The following is a 16,748-nucleotide window of genomic DNA, read 5'->3' as shown; positions in this document are numbered from 1 at the left end:
CAGCTCTGTCTCCTTGACAGAGACAGATTCCTAATGCCAGGTGGCAACTTGTGGTGAGCAGCCCAACCACGCCGAGCTGAGACAGACCGGTTCTGCAGGAGGCTCTCCCCACGCGGACTTTGTCCCCCTTGCTGGAGGATAAGTCCTTGCTGTATTTCCAGGGCTGTGCCTGCTCCTGCTTAGATGGGAGCAGGGAATGGCAGCTGGACCACGACTGCCAACCCAGCAGAATCCTCTGGCAGAGCAGCCCCTCGAGCCGGGGAGCTGGAGGTGTGCGACGGCTGCTGGGCACCATCGTGGTGGTGCACATTATATTTCTTGTGGTTTGGGCGTGGGTTGCTTTTCAAGCTACAGGCTCCCTCATGAAAATCTCTTAAATGTGTATTTAATCAACCAGCAAAGGTTCCTCCAGAACTGCTCTCATCTGCCAGGTAAATATGTGCTGGGCGACTCAGCAGGTATTTCTTAATGGATTAGGGATTACCTTTTACAGCTGCATTTAATATTCCTGCTCTTTGGGTTTATTTTACTGATGTTGACCAGCTTCACTTTAAAATGGGAATTCTATATTTGCTTTGTGTTTTTCAAAAGTGGATGTTGTTCCAGTAGCAAGCAGAGTAAGGTAGTCCAGCCGATAGCCCAGCTCTTGACCATTTGTTTGGGAAACATGCTCTAAAATGCACTTGTGATGCTGTTTTTCAAAGCCCCCAGAGTAGCTAATTTCTTAGGGTTAAATATATTTGCCCCTGTGAATTTAAAGCAGTACCAAAACTACCTTGGTGTAGCTGCTGTCTTGATTGCCTACTGATTTTTTTTTGTTTGTTTGTTTTAATGCTAACTGATTTTGATTTATCTCAGCACTAACATGTAACTTGCACCAAGATCTGGAAACTATTTGATCTTTTGGAGGGGGATATTATATCATAACCTTGAAATGGGGTGTTCCGGGATCGTGCCTAGAGCAAATGCTTATGATGGGTTGTAAGCCCCTGAAAGAGGAGAAGTAAACACTGTTACGCGACCATTATTCTAGGCGAGCAGTGCTGCTGGATCAAATACACACCTCCAAATGTGCTTTTTGGAAACTCTGCCAATTTTTGTATTTTGAAGCATGAATTAGTTGAAGCTGCAGGCAAACCCAACTCTGGTGGATGCCACCAGCTTTAAGAGCATTGGGAGAGAAGGTTTCCTAGCTGTTCTCTAACAAGAATTTTCTCTCTTTTGGAGGCCTGGTTTCCTAATTTTTGCCCACCTTTGTGTCATCACTATAGATCACCACACGTGTTCTCCATTGGCCAGTCCAATGTCACCTCATTCTCTATCCTCCAACCCATCTTCGAGGGACTCCTCACCCAGCCGCGACTTTTCTCCTGCTATCGCAAACCTGAAACCACCAATCATCATCCATCGGGCTGGAAAGAAATACGGTTTCACTCTCCGTGCCATTCGCGTCTATATGGGTGACAGTGATATCTACACTGTGCATCACATGGTCTGGGTATGTCTCTGCTTTTCTAAAAAGAATACCCTTGGGGCCAGAAATGCCTATAGCCAGGGTTGTGGGATTTAGCTTTATAAATTGTATTTTGCCACCTTGTTTTCTCTCTCCTTATTTGAACCCAAAGTTTTTTTTTGGGGTGGGGGAAACCCTTTAAAAATAAATAAATAGCAGCGCTTTGGGGTTTTACTTGGAGCAGTTTTCAAGCCCATCACAGAACCACAGCAACCTTTCTTTCCTTCTTTCTTCCCTGGTTACATGGATCCACCCTCTTTCACCTGTAGTACATACTTTATAGCATGTTTCTGTGTACATACCCTTGTTTTCTTTGTGGGGGTTGTTGCATGAAGGCCAGTCGTAGCTAATTTATTCAGACCTGTGTTAGTGATTATAGCCTGCTTCGGATCAGTTCAGTCTGCTGGGGTTTTCCAAGCAGTCGCTTGGAATTGATTGCAAGCCTTAAAGCATCACTGCTGCTATGCTGATTGCCATGGGATTTAGCTCTTGGCTTAGTTGTGTGCTGTGCTAAAAGGTCTGGTTTCCATGTCTGTATCTCTTCCTTCCCGTTATTTCTGGTACTTGATCTCTGTGTTCCTTTTTTGTTAATGTTATGAGGTCTAGGAGTGATCCGTTCCCTGAAGCAGTGTTGTTTGAGTTGTGTAGTTGGGGAGAATGGAGTCAGGGTAAAGGTGGTTCATTGTTTTCCTTGTATCTCTGTCTTCATTAGACAATTTGGACTTCATATGCTTTGGTCATCATTTAACACTCATTCTTACCTAGAAAAATAATCTGAAGCTGCAGTTTTCCCTTGCTCCTCTCTGCTTTGCTTGAAAAATGCTGAGTTTACCAAGATAGTGATTTGTAGTCTTTTCTGGCTAGAGGGAGTTGCAGTATTCTCAATTGTATCCCTCTCCTCACTGCAAAGGAGGCTTGTCTTTCTGAACAGTGGTGGGGAAAGGCAGTGTGTCCATAGGGGAAAGATCTGATGTTGGATAGGTTAATCAAGGATGGAAAGTGGAAAAAGAAACTGTCTGGGATGAGATGCAGTATAGGCACCCTAAATGCATGTCTTATTTAAAAGTCTCTTGGCCTTTGTGGATTCCAGCATGTACGTGGAAGGATGCTGGATTTGGGATGGTAAAGAAATTGAAAAAGATTGAATGTGTGTCTGGAAATCAAAGGTATTTAACGTTCCTGAGTGCTGAAAATTTTTGGGAGCGTGTTGAGCTTTTTGCTTTGGGAGGACCTGGTCTCTTGATCAGCTTAACCATCCTGGCTGCCTGCCTTGGATCCAGGAGAGCACAGATTTTTGTGCTTGGCTGTGCCAGTCAGTGGTGTCTTTCACCCATCTTTGAAGCAGCTGATGCTGGCACCAGCAAGAGAAGAGATGGATGGGCTTTGAGTCTGATCTGGCCAACGATCCTGTACATTCCTCTTCTCAAATCAGTCATCCTCTTCTCGTTGCCAGCACGTGGAGGAAGGTGGTCCAGCAAACGAAGCAGGTCTGCGTGAAGGGGATCTGATAACCCATGTCAACGGGGAGCCGGTCCATGGACTGGTGCACACAGAAGTGGTGGAACTGATTCTGAAGGTAGGGACTCAGCGCTGTTACATTTGGAAAATATGAGCCAGCTTGTTTAAAATGCTGTAGGTATCTAATTAGCATTGTCTGAAATGCATGTATGTACACAGTGCCTGGCCCTTGTTTTGCTAAAAATCATTGCTGCAACTTGTTCCCTAAATCTCCAAAATTTCTGCATGTAATTTAAGCTCAGCTCAGTTTCTGTGAGAAATAAGGATCCATCAGATACATTTTTATCAGCATTAGAGACAAAGGTTAAAAAGATTTAGGTATACCTTTCCACAGACATCACTTTAAGAAACAAATACCTTAAAAATTTTCTAAATTACTTTTATTTTTTGCCTTTAGGCTGTGCTGATGTTATTAGCTCTTAATGCTTTCTCAAGGATTATTCCTAGTGGTATTTAAAAGCAGCTTTGTAATGGTTGGTCTTAAAATTATCCAGTTAAATGACTTGCGTTTTGATACCTCCTCTGAGCTGAATCCATTTACAGAAATAAAACCCAAAGTTTTGGTCTGTTCCAAGAGACAGAAGTCTTTGGGACTGCAAAGAGAGGAGCAATCAGAATTATCTTTTTTTTTTTTTTAAGATGTGTGAGACAAGCCACGCTCTGTGTGGCAGATTCATTATGATAGATGCCTGATATGCTCACATCTGCCATCAGTCAGAGCACTGGGAATAGGATTGGTGACAGAATATCGCTTTGTTCAAGTTTCCAAGTATTACAAGTATTAAATTGAGGCAGTTGGGATCTCCATGGGAGAGGTCAGATGCTGTGTTCTGTCTGTTCTGGGAAGCTTTGCCTACCAGCTGGGGTCTGAGCTAATCATTTGTGAAAGCCTGACTAAAGAGGGCTCTCTCTCAGCCATTCCTTAATAAATGATAGGTGGAAATGCAAAGGGGGAAATGGAGTTTGACAAAGGATTACAAAATGGCAGGCAGCAATAAACTGGCTGCCTACCTGCTTAGCCTGCAGATCTGCTTCAAACAGCCACATTTTAAGCAATGTCTCTGTGTCTTGTTTCTGACAGAGTGGAAATAAAGTGTCCATCTCCACCACGCCGTTTGAGAACACCTCCATCAAAGTTGGTCCAGCTCGAAAAGCCAGCTACAAATCCAAGATGGCTCGTAGGAACAAGAAGAGCAAAACTAAGGATGGTCAGGAAAGGTTCGTTTTGATGTTTCTCTGTGAAAATTAAATGGCAACCGAGATAATTTAAGAGAGATCTTGTCAAATCAATTTGCAGATAATGCCTATCAGCAGGTATGTCCTGTAGTTCTTCTTTTCTTTTTGTTTTCTTTTTCTCTTTGACTGTGACATAAAATCGACTGAAATATGCCAATAAAGGTAAATAAATCATTTGGGCTTGTAAACAACTTTTGAATGCTCTTCCGCAGTAAGAAGAAGAGCTCTTTGTTGAGGAAGATCACTAAACAGGCATCACTACTTCACACCAGCCGGAGTTTATCTTCACTAAACCGCTCTCTGTCTTCTGGAGAAAGCGTGCCTGGCTCTCCAACTCACAACCTGTCTCCTCGGTCACCAACCCAGAGCTACAGATCCACTCCCGAGTCTGTACACTCAGGTAAAAAAAGAAACAAAACAAAAAAAACCCAACAAAAATCCACACAAACAGAAAAAAAAACAAAACACAAAACCTTGGAGAAGATTTTTGCTTCCAACAAAAATCCACACAAACAGAAAAAAAACCCAACAAAACCTTGGAGAAGATTTTTGCTAATTGATTAATTTTTGAAGTAAAATACGCAGCAGCAGGCAGGTTTGTGAAGTAAAAGAACAGCTGTGATGTCAATTACCTTAAGGATGCATGTATTCTCATTCATTGATTCATTTAAAAATGAAAATCCATACATCCTTTGAAGAATGCATTTGCTGTATTACAGCATCCTTTCACTTTGATGCAAATGTGTATTGTAAGTTGCAGTGTTTTTCTAGCAGTTTGACACATTTTCTATATTAGTTCAGAGAAAAGGAATCAAAACAGTGTGGCAAAGTCGTATTTGAAAATTGAATCAGCTGATGGAATAGAGATTTGCATCTTGAGAATAGCAATGAAACACGTGGTTTATCTGCTTGGAGGTTTTTGTCATGAAAAGCGCTCTGATAGCAGAGCGTTTCTTACTATATTCTGGTGTTGTGTGACAATGATACGAATTTTCCATCAGAAACCGTGCAATATTACCTTGTAATATTATTGCAGTGCTTTGTGGTGACATGGCATTTTGTCTTGACTTTGCATGTCTTATTTTCAATAACTTGCTTTAATGGCCAAATATATATTAATCATCTTAGTCTTTTTTTTTTTTTCTCTTTTAAGTTGGTGGCAATTCTTCCCAGAGCAGCTCTCCCAGTTCCAGTGTTCCCAATTCTCCAGCCAGCTCTGGACACATCCGACCCAGCTCTCTGCACGGATTAGCACCGAAGCTTCAAAGGCAGTACAGGTCTCCGAGGCGCAAATCTGCGGGGAACATCCCTCTGTCACCCCTGGCTCACACTCCCTCACCCACCCCACAGTCCACCTCACCGCAGCGCTCCCCATCTCCTTTACCAGGACACTCGGTTGGCAGCTCCAGTATCATCCAGTCTTTTCCAGTAAAACTACACTCCTCTCCACCGCTGGTGAGACAAATTTCTCGCCCCAAAAGCGCTGAGCCCCCTCGGTCTCCTTTACTAAAGAGAGTGCAGTCAGCTGAGAAGCTGGCTGCCTCGCTGTCTTCTTCTGAGAAGAAGCTGGGCTCCTCGCGTAAGCACAGCCTGGATATCTCTCACTCAGAATTTAAGAAGGAGATGCTCCAGAGGGATCCCAGTCTCCAGAGTTTACAAGAATCCGCGAATGAAACAACGGGTGGCAAACTTGGGCTGGCAGAAAAAGGGATGTTGCAGAAGCCGGGTTCACGGAAGTTGGGTGCTATTCGACAGGACAGGGTGGAGAGGAGGGAGTCTCTGCAAAAGCAAGAGGCCATCAGGGAAGTAGATTCTTCCGAAGATGAAACGGATGATGGTTCAGAAGATAGTCAGGATGGGAGAAGACTAGACAAGCCCCCTGACAGCGGAGACCAAGGCTCAGATTCTTTTAATGAGGATAATAAGTTTTCATCTAAATTGGAAAGCAAGGATAGTATCGAAGATGATGCCTTTCTACCTGAAGATCCAAAAGGTACGGAAGATTTGCAGAAGGGAAACAGTCAACAAGCCAAGACTATTTCAGAGCCGCTGCAAATCAGTGTGCACCCTTCCCCATCAGAGGTCCCCCCAAGAACTTCTCCAGAAAAATTAGGTAATTCAGAAAAGCCATTCCTGAGCTCAGAAACAACTGCAAAGGAACATAAATTGCCAGAAAACAAAACCTTTGAGTGTCTTGGTCCAAAAGACAAGTCTTCTGAAGCAATCAAAGACCTAGGGAGAACTGCAAGTACCCAAAAACCAGTAGACCGCACAGAGCATGTACAGTGCCCGTCTATCAAACTCGTGGAACTTGAAGAAGGTGACTCTTTGGGGGCCTCGTGTGGTAAGCTTGACCTGAAAGACCCTCTGCTAACAGACAGCAGTCAGAAAAAACAGGATTCCAAACCTCTGCTGGCACTTTCTTCGTGGTGCACGGCGAGCGTGAGCCCTCCCCTCTCGGTGAGCCCTGCGGATCGCAGTGAGAAGGATCACAAGGAGCCGCTTCAGCCTGCAGAACAGCACAGCACCTCCTTTCTGCCTCCTGGAAGCGTGAGTGAAACCTCCCAAAAAAGTCCTAGTACTGAAAAGCAGCCCAGCTCGTCCCAGGCGGAGAGCGCTTCGGCCGCCAGCAAAGCGACCAGCCCGGCTGCTCCTGTCCCCTCCACGCTCCTCGTCCCCGCTGCCATCGAAAGAGCTCTCTCCGTGTCCCAGTTAGTGCCACTCGCTCAGAGCGTGTTAGGCCCTTTGAAGCTCAGTATGTCTGGTTCCGGAGAGGTGGAAAAGAGAAAGGATTTCCCCCATTTGGGTGCCTCCTGTAAAGAAGAGAGAGATTCCAAACAAAAAAAGCAGGAAACTTCTCAAGGAGGAGGAGCGTGTCAAGAGAAAGCCAAACTATCTAGCACAGGCGGTCTGGCCACCAGGAGCAGGTCCTGCACAGAGTCGTTAAACTCGGCCACGTGTCCCGTGGTGGCAAAAAAGGAGGCAGCTTTTTGCAGCCCTAAAGCATCTGAGGTGTTGGGAGGTAGCTGCAAAACCACACCATCGAAAGAGCTGTCTCACGCTCTTGGACAAGGAGCTCTGAGAGCCTCTCCTCTGCCAGATGGCAGCACGAGGCCCTCTAAAGAAGGGACTCTGGCGCAGGCAAAAAGCAAAGAGGTTGGAAATCAGTTAAAAATACAAGACTTTCCCCTGTCACATGATGGTGCTGTAAAGAAAACATAGCAGCATCCCTGGTACACGTGGACTGGAGCATTCTACATTCAAAATAGAGACTGCATGTTTGAATTTTGTAATATACACTAATATAAAATAGAACTTGTGTACATCTATTTTTGGGAGGGTTTTTTTCATACTGTTTTTTGTGTTTTTTCATCCTTGCTATTCTATTTTTGTACACAGTAATGCTTGCCGTTTGAGGTCTCTTTAGAACAGGGTATCTTTAAAGCAGGGCTTAAGAAACAGTTTGTTGGTTATCTTTTTTCCCCTTCCAGACCTTTTATTTTGCCTGAGTTTAGGACCTGTTGTGCTCTTCCCTCTAATCCTGCATTTATTTGAGATCCCAAAAATTCTGAGTACAAAAAAGGCAGCTTACTTCTAAATTTCTGCTTTTCAACCTTCTCTATGAAATGCCATTGAAATTCACCAGTTTTTTCTTTGAATTTCCAACCTGACATCCTTTGACAAGGAGAAGAAACTACTCTCTGGTCCACAAGTTATTCTGAAACTACAAATCCTCTTCGGTGCAAGTAAGACCTCATTGTCACCCTGTGCATTCACGGTCCTGCACGCAAGGGACTTGGCTGGAAGGGTTGGACAGAGAGAGAGACCACTGTCTTCTCTTAATACCACGTAAAATTATTTTTCAGTGGAATTATCAGAAAGAGAAATCTCCAATCCGTAAGTTGGTTTGTTTTTTTTTTGGGATCGCTTTTACTTAACCTTTGTGGGACACATGGCAACTTTTCCCTCTGTTTTTAAAATTTTAGTGATATTTTAATCTTCCTTTCTCTGGCTTCAATTCATAACTTGCCCTGCCTCAGAATAAATGACCCCAGGAAAGGGGTGCCTTGTAGGTCGATTTTAAAGTAGAGAAATTTGTAGTCGCGTGTTCTCCAGTATGTCTTGAGCAAGGTTATCTCAATGATAAATGACCTTTGGAGACTTTTCCTTCTCTTGGTGAGTCTAAATAGGTAGGGATTTTAAGGTGTTCCTTAACATTTCTGAATTGGGGCTTGGGAAACTTGCTGAGTTTTCTGAATCTGCCCGTTTTAAAACCAGAAAAAAACCTATGAGGAGTCCTGACTCCTCAAGTTCTGTGGACAAGCTGCAAGCAGACTTCAAAACACATGTGGTATTTTAAGATTTCAGCCTTATAGCTAGACCATTTCCACTGCTGAGGTCACTTTCCATTAAAAAATTACTCTTTGCTCTTAGGTTTAGACATTGCTTTGCTTTAAGTGTGAGCGACTCTGGATAACAGTGCTCTTTGCTGAGGATTAGATCAATAATAATACACCAATAAATGTGTCGAGTGGTGATACCTATAGCACTGTAAGCCATTTCTTCATCCAATTAAAGGTTCCTCTCAATGAACACTCCCGTCATTTGTCCCAGATTGTGCTCAGCTTTTATTCTAGTCTTGTCTGAGTGTGTCTCCCTGCGGATCACCCGTGAGGTCTCGTATCCTGCTCACTGGCTTACTCTGTTAGAAGCAGAATGACTGACTGTGCAACAGTATTTCAAGCTAAAACCTGCCTCTGTTGGTCTGGTTTCATGACCCCGCCGCCGCCTTCATTGTCTTGGCTTTTTCTGAACTTGAAGTTTTGATTTGCTTCCCCTAAACGCAAATATGTTTTTATATAGGAATATAATTTCTCCACCTCTTTCGTCTTGATTTCAGCTCAATCCACAAATCACAAAAATCTCTGGAACCTCACCCTGCTTCTTTCTGTATAACCGTTGTTTTCCCCCATTATATACTTGATTTTGGCTGCTTGGATTTCATTTCTGGACCAAGTTCTGGTTTGGTTGGAGCTTTTTTTTTTCCTTTTTTCTTTTAAACATGTTTAAATGAGCGTTTACTCGGTGTGTCTGTGTGGACATGTATGGTGTTGTTAATACACTAACCAAAGCCTCAACGCTCCCAGATAACACCTTAATAAATCTTGCTGTGACGGTATTGAGAGCAGAGCTGGCTGCGCTCTCTTTTTGCTCTTTTTTTCCTGGAATTCATAGCCTACTCGTGTACACTTGGGTTTACGATTAGAAACCGCAGTATTTCCACTGCCTTGTCAAGGTCCTGGGTATCTCCAGCCTCTCAAAGCACTTTTGCTGGTGAGCATCGTTCTGTGCTGATTCGGAGCAATAGCAAGTAAGGGACAGACTTGGCAGGATCTGGTACTTACCTGGCTGGTTTCCTCCCCGACGGGTTGATCTAATAAAAAATTGCTGAGAAGCAAGGTCCAGTTGGTTGGCAAGGTACGGTATGTGATAAAATGGACAGGAACAGTGAAAAATTGATTCAGCATCCTGAGTCTGTGGTAATCACAAAGACAAGCCTCAAGCTTATCTCCTGAGGGCACCTAACCTTGGCGAGGTGGAAGTTTCTGTGTCTATTAAGTAGTGAGCCCAGAGCTGTGTGAGGACGTGGTCCCACCTGGCTCTTCCCTGGGGTGGCAGGTCCCCATTTCCTTCTCCTTGCGGTGACAGGGCTGCTTCTGTGAGCATGCTCCTGGAGCACCCACAAGGGACTCTGCCTTTAAAAAAACCTAAGAGGACAACCAGCCACCGCTCTTAGGAGAGAGGACTTTGTAACCTGGCTTATCCCACCCAGGTTGGAATGGGACCCTCTGGAGGTACCAGCTATTTTAGCTGCTGCCTCCCTCCCTTCACAGCTGGTGGTTCCAGCGCTGAATTGCAGAGTTATCCTTTCTTACACACAAAAAGAGGAGTGAAAAACCTTGCTATGTCACGGCTTTTGCTGCTTTTGCCTGAATTGGCCAAAGAAGAGGTGAGGTATGTGTTCCATCACCTCTTTTGTAGCTACGGTACAGAAAGTGATCAGTGCAATTTAAGAAACCCTGGTTTTTTTGGAAGCCGAAGCCAAGCAGCGTTACCAGGAGAGCATCCCTGTATCTGGTCCTGGTCAGTCCTGCAGTTTCCCTCAGGTTCCCCCATCACTCCGGTTCCGCCTTCGGTGAAATTTAGAGGGTGCACCTTAGCTAAAAGTTTGGGCAAAAAGACTTTTGCTATACAATTTTGATAATAAACCAGGTTTATTGTCCAAGACCTGTTGCTTGCTCTGCTCAGAGTTGCTTAAACACCTTCTCAAGTAAGCTTGCAAAACGTGTCGGGGCGTGAGGGGGGAATGAGATGTTGGAAGAGCAGTGTGTGAAGAGGGAGAGTGCATCCCCCAGTGCAGGATCAGACCTGTGGTACCCGAGCGAAGCACTCAGCAAACCGAAAACTTGGTCCCCATAGGTGTCCCCAGGTCCGAGGGGCAGGAGGTAGGAGTTGGGTGCCTGTGGTGTGCGTTGGGTGAATGAGCCGTGCTTATAAACCATCCAAATAACGCTGCTTTCCTGCTTTCCCTTCCCTGTTTCCTTCTGTTGGCTCGGATGTGTCTCCCGCTCCTCATCCATGGGGGGGTGATGGCATCAAAGCTGGTTCCAGCCTCTGCAGCTCCTCTCTGCTCCCGCATCCTGCCCCGTGCCTCATTTCAATGTTATGTTTCCCTTTGTCTCTTACTGTTGCGAACTAAGAGAAATGGATGATATTTATTGTAAATATTAGACTTTAGCATTGTAACGGCCACTCCTGGGTCCGAACGTCAGAGGCCTTTGGCTGCTAATATACTAAAGAGCGCTTGCCGGGGAAGGGGTAGGAGTGACCAGTGGTTTTGGTTGCCACACTTGCATTAAGGTGTGATTTGGAGTATTTTAAAATTTTTATTTTATTTTATTTTAATTTTTTTTTCTTCCAAAGAGGGGAGGATAAAGTCTTTCTCTGGTTTTCTCTTACTGGATGTGAAGGATAATTCTGTACTTCTAGTAGAAGATTTGACAGAAGTGTGTGTTTACGTTGTGTTCAATTACCATATCCAGGTGGCTGTGAGAGCACCTCCTGAGCTGGGCTCCGCCGAGCTGTGTCACTCAGCACTTAGCTAGATAAGAGAAAGTGTGGAATTTCTGTGTTTCTAGAAACTTGAACAATTGCCACATAATAGCGGTGCAATAATTTTTATTCATGTTGTACCTGCATGTCGATGTTCAAATCCTCCTCCAAAATAAATAATTTTTTTTTTTTTTTTTTTACATAAATCCAAACTCGTGTGTGTCTCTTGTTTGCTCTCCCTTTACTCTCCCCTTCCTGTGCCTTCAGCCCGACGGCTCAACCGGCTGCTTGGTGGGGAAGAAAATACCCTGGAGGTTGTCTGGGTGTGGGAGGTATCAGAGTAAATCTGCCAGGCTATTTGGGACTTTCTAAGCCAAACTTCTCCTCTCTGAAACCCAAGCCCAGAATTTACCATCCTCCACTGAAAGCCCCTGAATTATTTAGCATCCTGTGTGCCTGCTAATGAAGGGTCCTAATGGTCAGTCCTTACTAAAGGGGTAAAAATGTGTGAGACTTGAAACTTAGCTGAGGGACAGGAGAGAACAGCAAGAGGAGTGATTGAGTGGTCGGGCATTGGAATAGGCTACCCTGGGAGGTGGTTGAGTTACCATCCCTAGATGTGTTTAAGGGACGTTTAGATGCAGTACTGAGGGATATGGTGTAGGGGAGGACTTTGTAGAGTAGGGTAGATGGTTGGACTCGATGATCCCAAGGGTCTTTTCCAACCTAGACAATTCTATGATAATATGATGAGGAGACGATGGGACTGACCACCACTGAACCTGCTCTTGGTGGACCTGCTTTGGCAGAGGGGTTGGACTAGATGATCTCCAGAGGTCCCTTCCAACCCCATATTGGTCTGTGCTTCTGTGAACCCAGTAGCTGATGGATGCATGAGTTATGGGCACAATAAAACCCAAAGGGCAGTGGCTGCCCGCAGCACGGGTATGGCATTGGCTTGGATTAGCCAAACGGCACAAGGCAGCAGGAGCTCCATAGTCTCCTTGTGCACCTGGTTACTTCAGCTCTTGTGCTAAGATACCACCCAAAACCTTCCCAAAACAAGCCCTTTGCTTTTAACATCTACAGGTGTGTGCCTGCCATGTGGAAAGCCCTCAAAGGCTTGTTCCTGTCCTGGCAAATGAAGAGCTGGGGAGATGCTCGTGCCTGGTTGGGGGGTGGGGGTTGGACTCGGCCTCATTTACTGCTGCCGAGGATGCTCAAAACATCCCGTGTCTCTGTGCTCCAGAGAAGCTGCCGAGCAGAAGTCGGGGGCGAAGCGGGAGATTTACGGTGCCTCTCGCTGCTCGTCATCGCTGACGTCGGCTCCTGAAAGAGTGATGCTCCTGCCCACGCGCAGGGGGACAGCAGGGCTCAAAGGGAGGGGAGCATGGTGCCAGAGGACGCTGTTACATCTCCTGCAGTGTCGAGCAAAACGGCCTTTCTCTGGCACAGCCGGGAGACTGTGGTGGCTCTGGGCAGGGACCTGCTGCAGAGCAAGAGCTGGCCGTGTCCCACAGCCCGAGTCCAGAGCATCACCTCCATCGACACGGGGGGCTGGGGCAGGAGCATCACTCAGGGACCAGCAGAAACGTGGCAATAAGATCTTTTCAAATTATGTATTCGTGGGAACATCCCGGTTTTTCTCCCTTCCTAAGACCTGCTGGCTGGGGTTTAATTAGGGTTACGCTTAAAGTCCGCAGCCCTCCTGTAGAGGTTCCCCCAGTCAGAAATGAATTGCTCCTTGTCCCCAGCAGTTTATTCTTCCAGAGGATTAAGCCGCAGCAAATAAGTGCCATTTTCCTCCCAAATGACGGCGCACACGCGGGCAGCTCAGCCGCGCTTCAGCGCCTGCTCCCTGATGGTGACACCGAGATGTGACCCCTTCCCCCAGGATCAGAGGGTGCCAGCTAGACCCCGGGCAAATCCCACTGCCGGCTGCCAGGGTACCTGCAGCTTAGCGGGAATTTCAGAGGTGGGAAGTGGGGGGAAAGCTGAAACAATGCGTACGGGTGCTCGGCTTTCCTGGTGATGACAGTGGAACACGCTGCTGGAATTACTGTTGGATGCACCAAATGACAACATCTGGCCCCGTCAAAACCTGGCATCTGCAGCAGCAGCGCTCGCTGTGCCCTGCAAGTAGGGGGACATTAGGGCTTGTCACCTCTGCAAACCTCATCCCCATTTTGGGGGGATCTTTTACTACTACTAATAAAGGGTGTGTGGTGCTGGAGGGCTGTGCTGCTTCGTGAGTGGGAAAAAGTCGCCCCACTGGAGATGCAGCAGCGTCCTTGGGGGTCAGGCTGAGCAAGGGGCACGTCCCCAAGCCTGGGGGGGGAGGTTGTGCCATCCCAGTGAACTGTGTGATGCTCCTGTGAGCTTACGGCTCTGACTTCACATGGATTTAGGTGACACCAGCCTGGCCCAGGCAGTTTCCCCCCAGCCAGGCTGCCAGGAGAGCAACACGTGGGATGTCAGACCCCAGCCCAGGCGCTGGGTGCAGTTAAAAGGGGACCTGGAGTGCCAAGTGCTGATTCCTGGCTGGTTTGGAGAGAGGCTGGACCCAGAAAGCTGTTACTGGGCAAGTGATGCCCAATAATACCTGTCGATAGTGTGGGAGGATGAGTTTATTCTGCATTTGTGTGCATTAAAAAAAATAAATTCAATGTATTTTGCTTCAAATGGGGGCTTTACTGGCAGAACCAGGCTTTCTTGGGGCTTTGCTCCACCACCCCTTTCTGGGGATGTTCTTCCTCTGGCCTTGCCTGGCACAAAGGGGTTGGTGGCCACCCATGGGGCTGTTCCCATCCCCATGCAGCTGCTGCCTGGACCTCGGTCTGTCCCTGGCAGCAGCAACAGCTCCAGGCCCCCACATTCTCTGGGCTTTGCAGCCTCGGGGCTTGTTTGCCCCCCCCCAGTGTCCAGAATTTGTCCCAGGGATGTCACGTGCATCACCCTGGACTTGCCATCCCTGCTTGGACACGTTCAGCTCACCAGGGTTAAAACCCACCCAAAAACCCCATTAAAACCCAACACCTCCCTCCCCGCTGGAGAGCCCTGGACCAGGGACATGGTGCTCATTGCTGAGGGTATTTACCAAGGCTGATTGCTCCTCCATCCCTTGTGCTGCCTGTCCTTGAGGACACAAGGGTCCCCTTCAATGGGATGGCCCATTTGGGGCTTTCCAGCTGGGAACCCCTGGTTTCTGGGGTCAAAGTGAGAGATTTCAGTGCAGCAGAGGGATCCCGTGAGCCTCAGGGGTCACATCCAGCTGGGCAGAGCAAGGAACGGGGACCTTGAGAGGGACATGGGACACCTCATGTGCTGTCACCCCAGATGCCACTGCCAGCATCCCAGTGGGACATTCACTGAGTGTCAGGGGAGGAGATATAGGGTGAAGAGCAGATGTCCGTGGCCCCACAGGGTTTAACCCTTTGTGTCTGGCTCTGCCCTGAGCAGCCTCATCCCCCCTGACCATGGAAGACCCCGGGGCTGCCCCCCTCTCTCCCACCTCCATCACGTGCCAGTGGGCTTTATATTTTAAACACTGATTAGGGCTGACCTCATATTTCAGAGCTTACTTCATAGGCGCTAATGAGGGATTAGGAATGTTAAGCTAATTAGCAATCAGCAAACGAGGGCTCAGTCAGTCTTCTCAGCCTGACATGCTGTCAATGAACCAGTTATTTGATGATTATCGTAAACCCGCTCAAACGGGCTGGCTAATTCTGATGGGCAGCAGGGAACCGGGGCGAGCTGTGGCCGAGGCGATGGCAGCTCATGGCCCTGCATGGCCTTGGTTACTCTCCTCAGGCTCCAGAGTGCAGGGCACCTGGTCCTGCAGTCAAAGGATTTAATGGATAAATAAGTGGTGGGTGGGGTTTTTTTCCCAGCTGAAATTTATTAAGCTGGAAATGCCTGACTGGTCTGCATGCCCTTCCTTGCTGATCTGGGAGAGGCTTTACCTGAGGGGCCACCTAAGGAGGAATTTGGCCACCCCTGGACTCTGCTCAGCTCTGTGGAGGCCAGGAATCCCACGGTAGGATTTGGGCTTGGAGGTGGTGATGAGCCCTGGGGACATATTAGATCTTGTGCTTAGCTCCTGGCAGGGGCTGTGGCTCTATTTTTGGGTGCTGTCCTCTAACAGCAACCCCCCAGCTTCCTCCAGGGCCGACCCTGGGGGACAGGGCTGGGAGCTGATGGGAATTGCACCAGCACAAGCCCACACAGAAGCCCTTTGGAGGGGAAGGGAGATGCTCACTTGCCATCACCTCCTTATTTTGTTTTTGCCTGCCCTGCCCGCAAAACACCCTCCTGCAAAAGCCCTCCTGGCTGCTGAAAAGCCTCTTCCCGGAGCAGCTTGGTTTTCCACTGTGTTTCAACTCCCTGAGTTGTTAATTATCCTGTTATTCTTATTTTTTCCCCCCTCTCACCGTGCACTCCAGCAGGGAAGCACAGCAGCCAGGCTGGGGGGCAGGGGAAGCTTAGTAGTGACCTGATCAATAATTCACACTGGAAAGGGGGGAAAAACCCCAAACCCAAACTATCAAATCCCAGTGTCCTTGTTGGAATGTAGCAAAGGAGGAAATCGAAGGGACTAATTGGGTGTTCAGGCCCAGGAGGCCACAGTGTTGGGGCTTTTATTCCCTCTTAGCCAGGCTGGGGGGCAGGGGAAGCTTAGTAGTGACCTGATCAATAATTCACACTGGAAAGGGGGGAAAAACCCCAAACCCAAACTATCAAATCCCAGTGTCCTTGTTGGAATGTAGCAAAGGAGGAAATCGAAGGGACTAATTGGGTGTTCAGGCCCAGGAGGCCACAGTGTTGGGGCCTTTATTCCCTCTTTTCAGTGTATTTAAAACCCAAGGAAGTCTAGCTCTGCACCTGGTGATGGCCCATGGGGACAGGCGACTCAGCCATGTGTGGGGGACACGCTCCTGCTGTGCTGAGGGGCAGCGGGGGAATGAGGGATGGGATGGGGACCAGTGATGTTGCTGCCAGGCCGGTGTCACCACAGAGGTCTCTGAGGATGGGGGTGATGCCTCTGCCTTGGACATGGGAAAGTAGCAAAGGGGGAAACCCTGGCATGGGGGTCAGGGTGGTGACACAGGCTTGTGGGGGGATCTGGGGCAGCGATGCTCCTATTGCTCCCTAACACCCCTTTTCCTGCCTTTCTGGGGGGGGGAAAAGTGCTTTCTCCTCCTTTGCACCTGGTGGGGCCAGAGGTTTCCTTCTCACAGGGGCTCAGCTCTGGCCAGGACATGGGGCCGGGGTCCCCTCCAGCCCTTGATGGGAAGCACCATCCGGGGATGGATCCATCCTGCCCCTGCAGCCGTGCCCTCCCCCATGTGCCACCCCAGCCTGGCAG

General features: G+C 47.7%; 1 protein-coding gene across 4 annotated transcripts in view; it reads left to right on the top strand.

The window, feature by feature from the left end:
* The window catches only part of MAST2 (microtubule associated serine/threonine kinase 2), a 175,118-nt gene extending 163,532 nt beyond the window's left edge, over positions 1 to 11,586 (top strand). For all 4 annotated transcript variants that reach the window (XM_014939194.1, XM_014939193.1, XM_014939192.1 and 1 more), the window contains 5 exons: positions 1,272 to 1,498; positions 2,967 to 3,089; positions 4,113 to 4,249; positions 4,480 to 4,667; positions 5,421 to 11,586. In XM_014939194.1, the coding sequence (XP_014794680.1) occupies positions 1,272 to 1,498; positions 2,967 to 3,089; positions 4,113 to 4,249; positions 4,480 to 4,667; positions 5,421 to 7,489 (2,744 nt within the window). In that variant the 3' untranslated portion in view covers positions 7,490 to 11,586. The remainder of the gene's footprint in view (positions 1 to 1,271; positions 1,499 to 2,966; positions 3,090 to 4,112; positions 4,250 to 4,479; positions 4,668 to 5,420) is intronic.
* The last annotated feature ends 5,162 nt before the right edge of the window (positions 11,587 to 16,748 follow it).

The sequence above is a fragment of the Calidris pugnax genome, unplaced genomic scaffold (assembly GCF_001431845.1).
Source record: "Calidris pugnax isolate Ruff unplaced genomic scaffold, ASM143184v1 scaffold18, whole genome shotgun sequence".
NCBI classification, from domain to species: domain Eukaryota; kingdom Metazoa; phylum Chordata; class Aves; order Charadriiformes; family Scolopacidae; genus Calidris; species Calidris pugnax.
The sequence above is the reverse complement of the archived record's forward strand: the minus strand, read 5'-3'. Positions and strand labels throughout refer to the sequence as shown.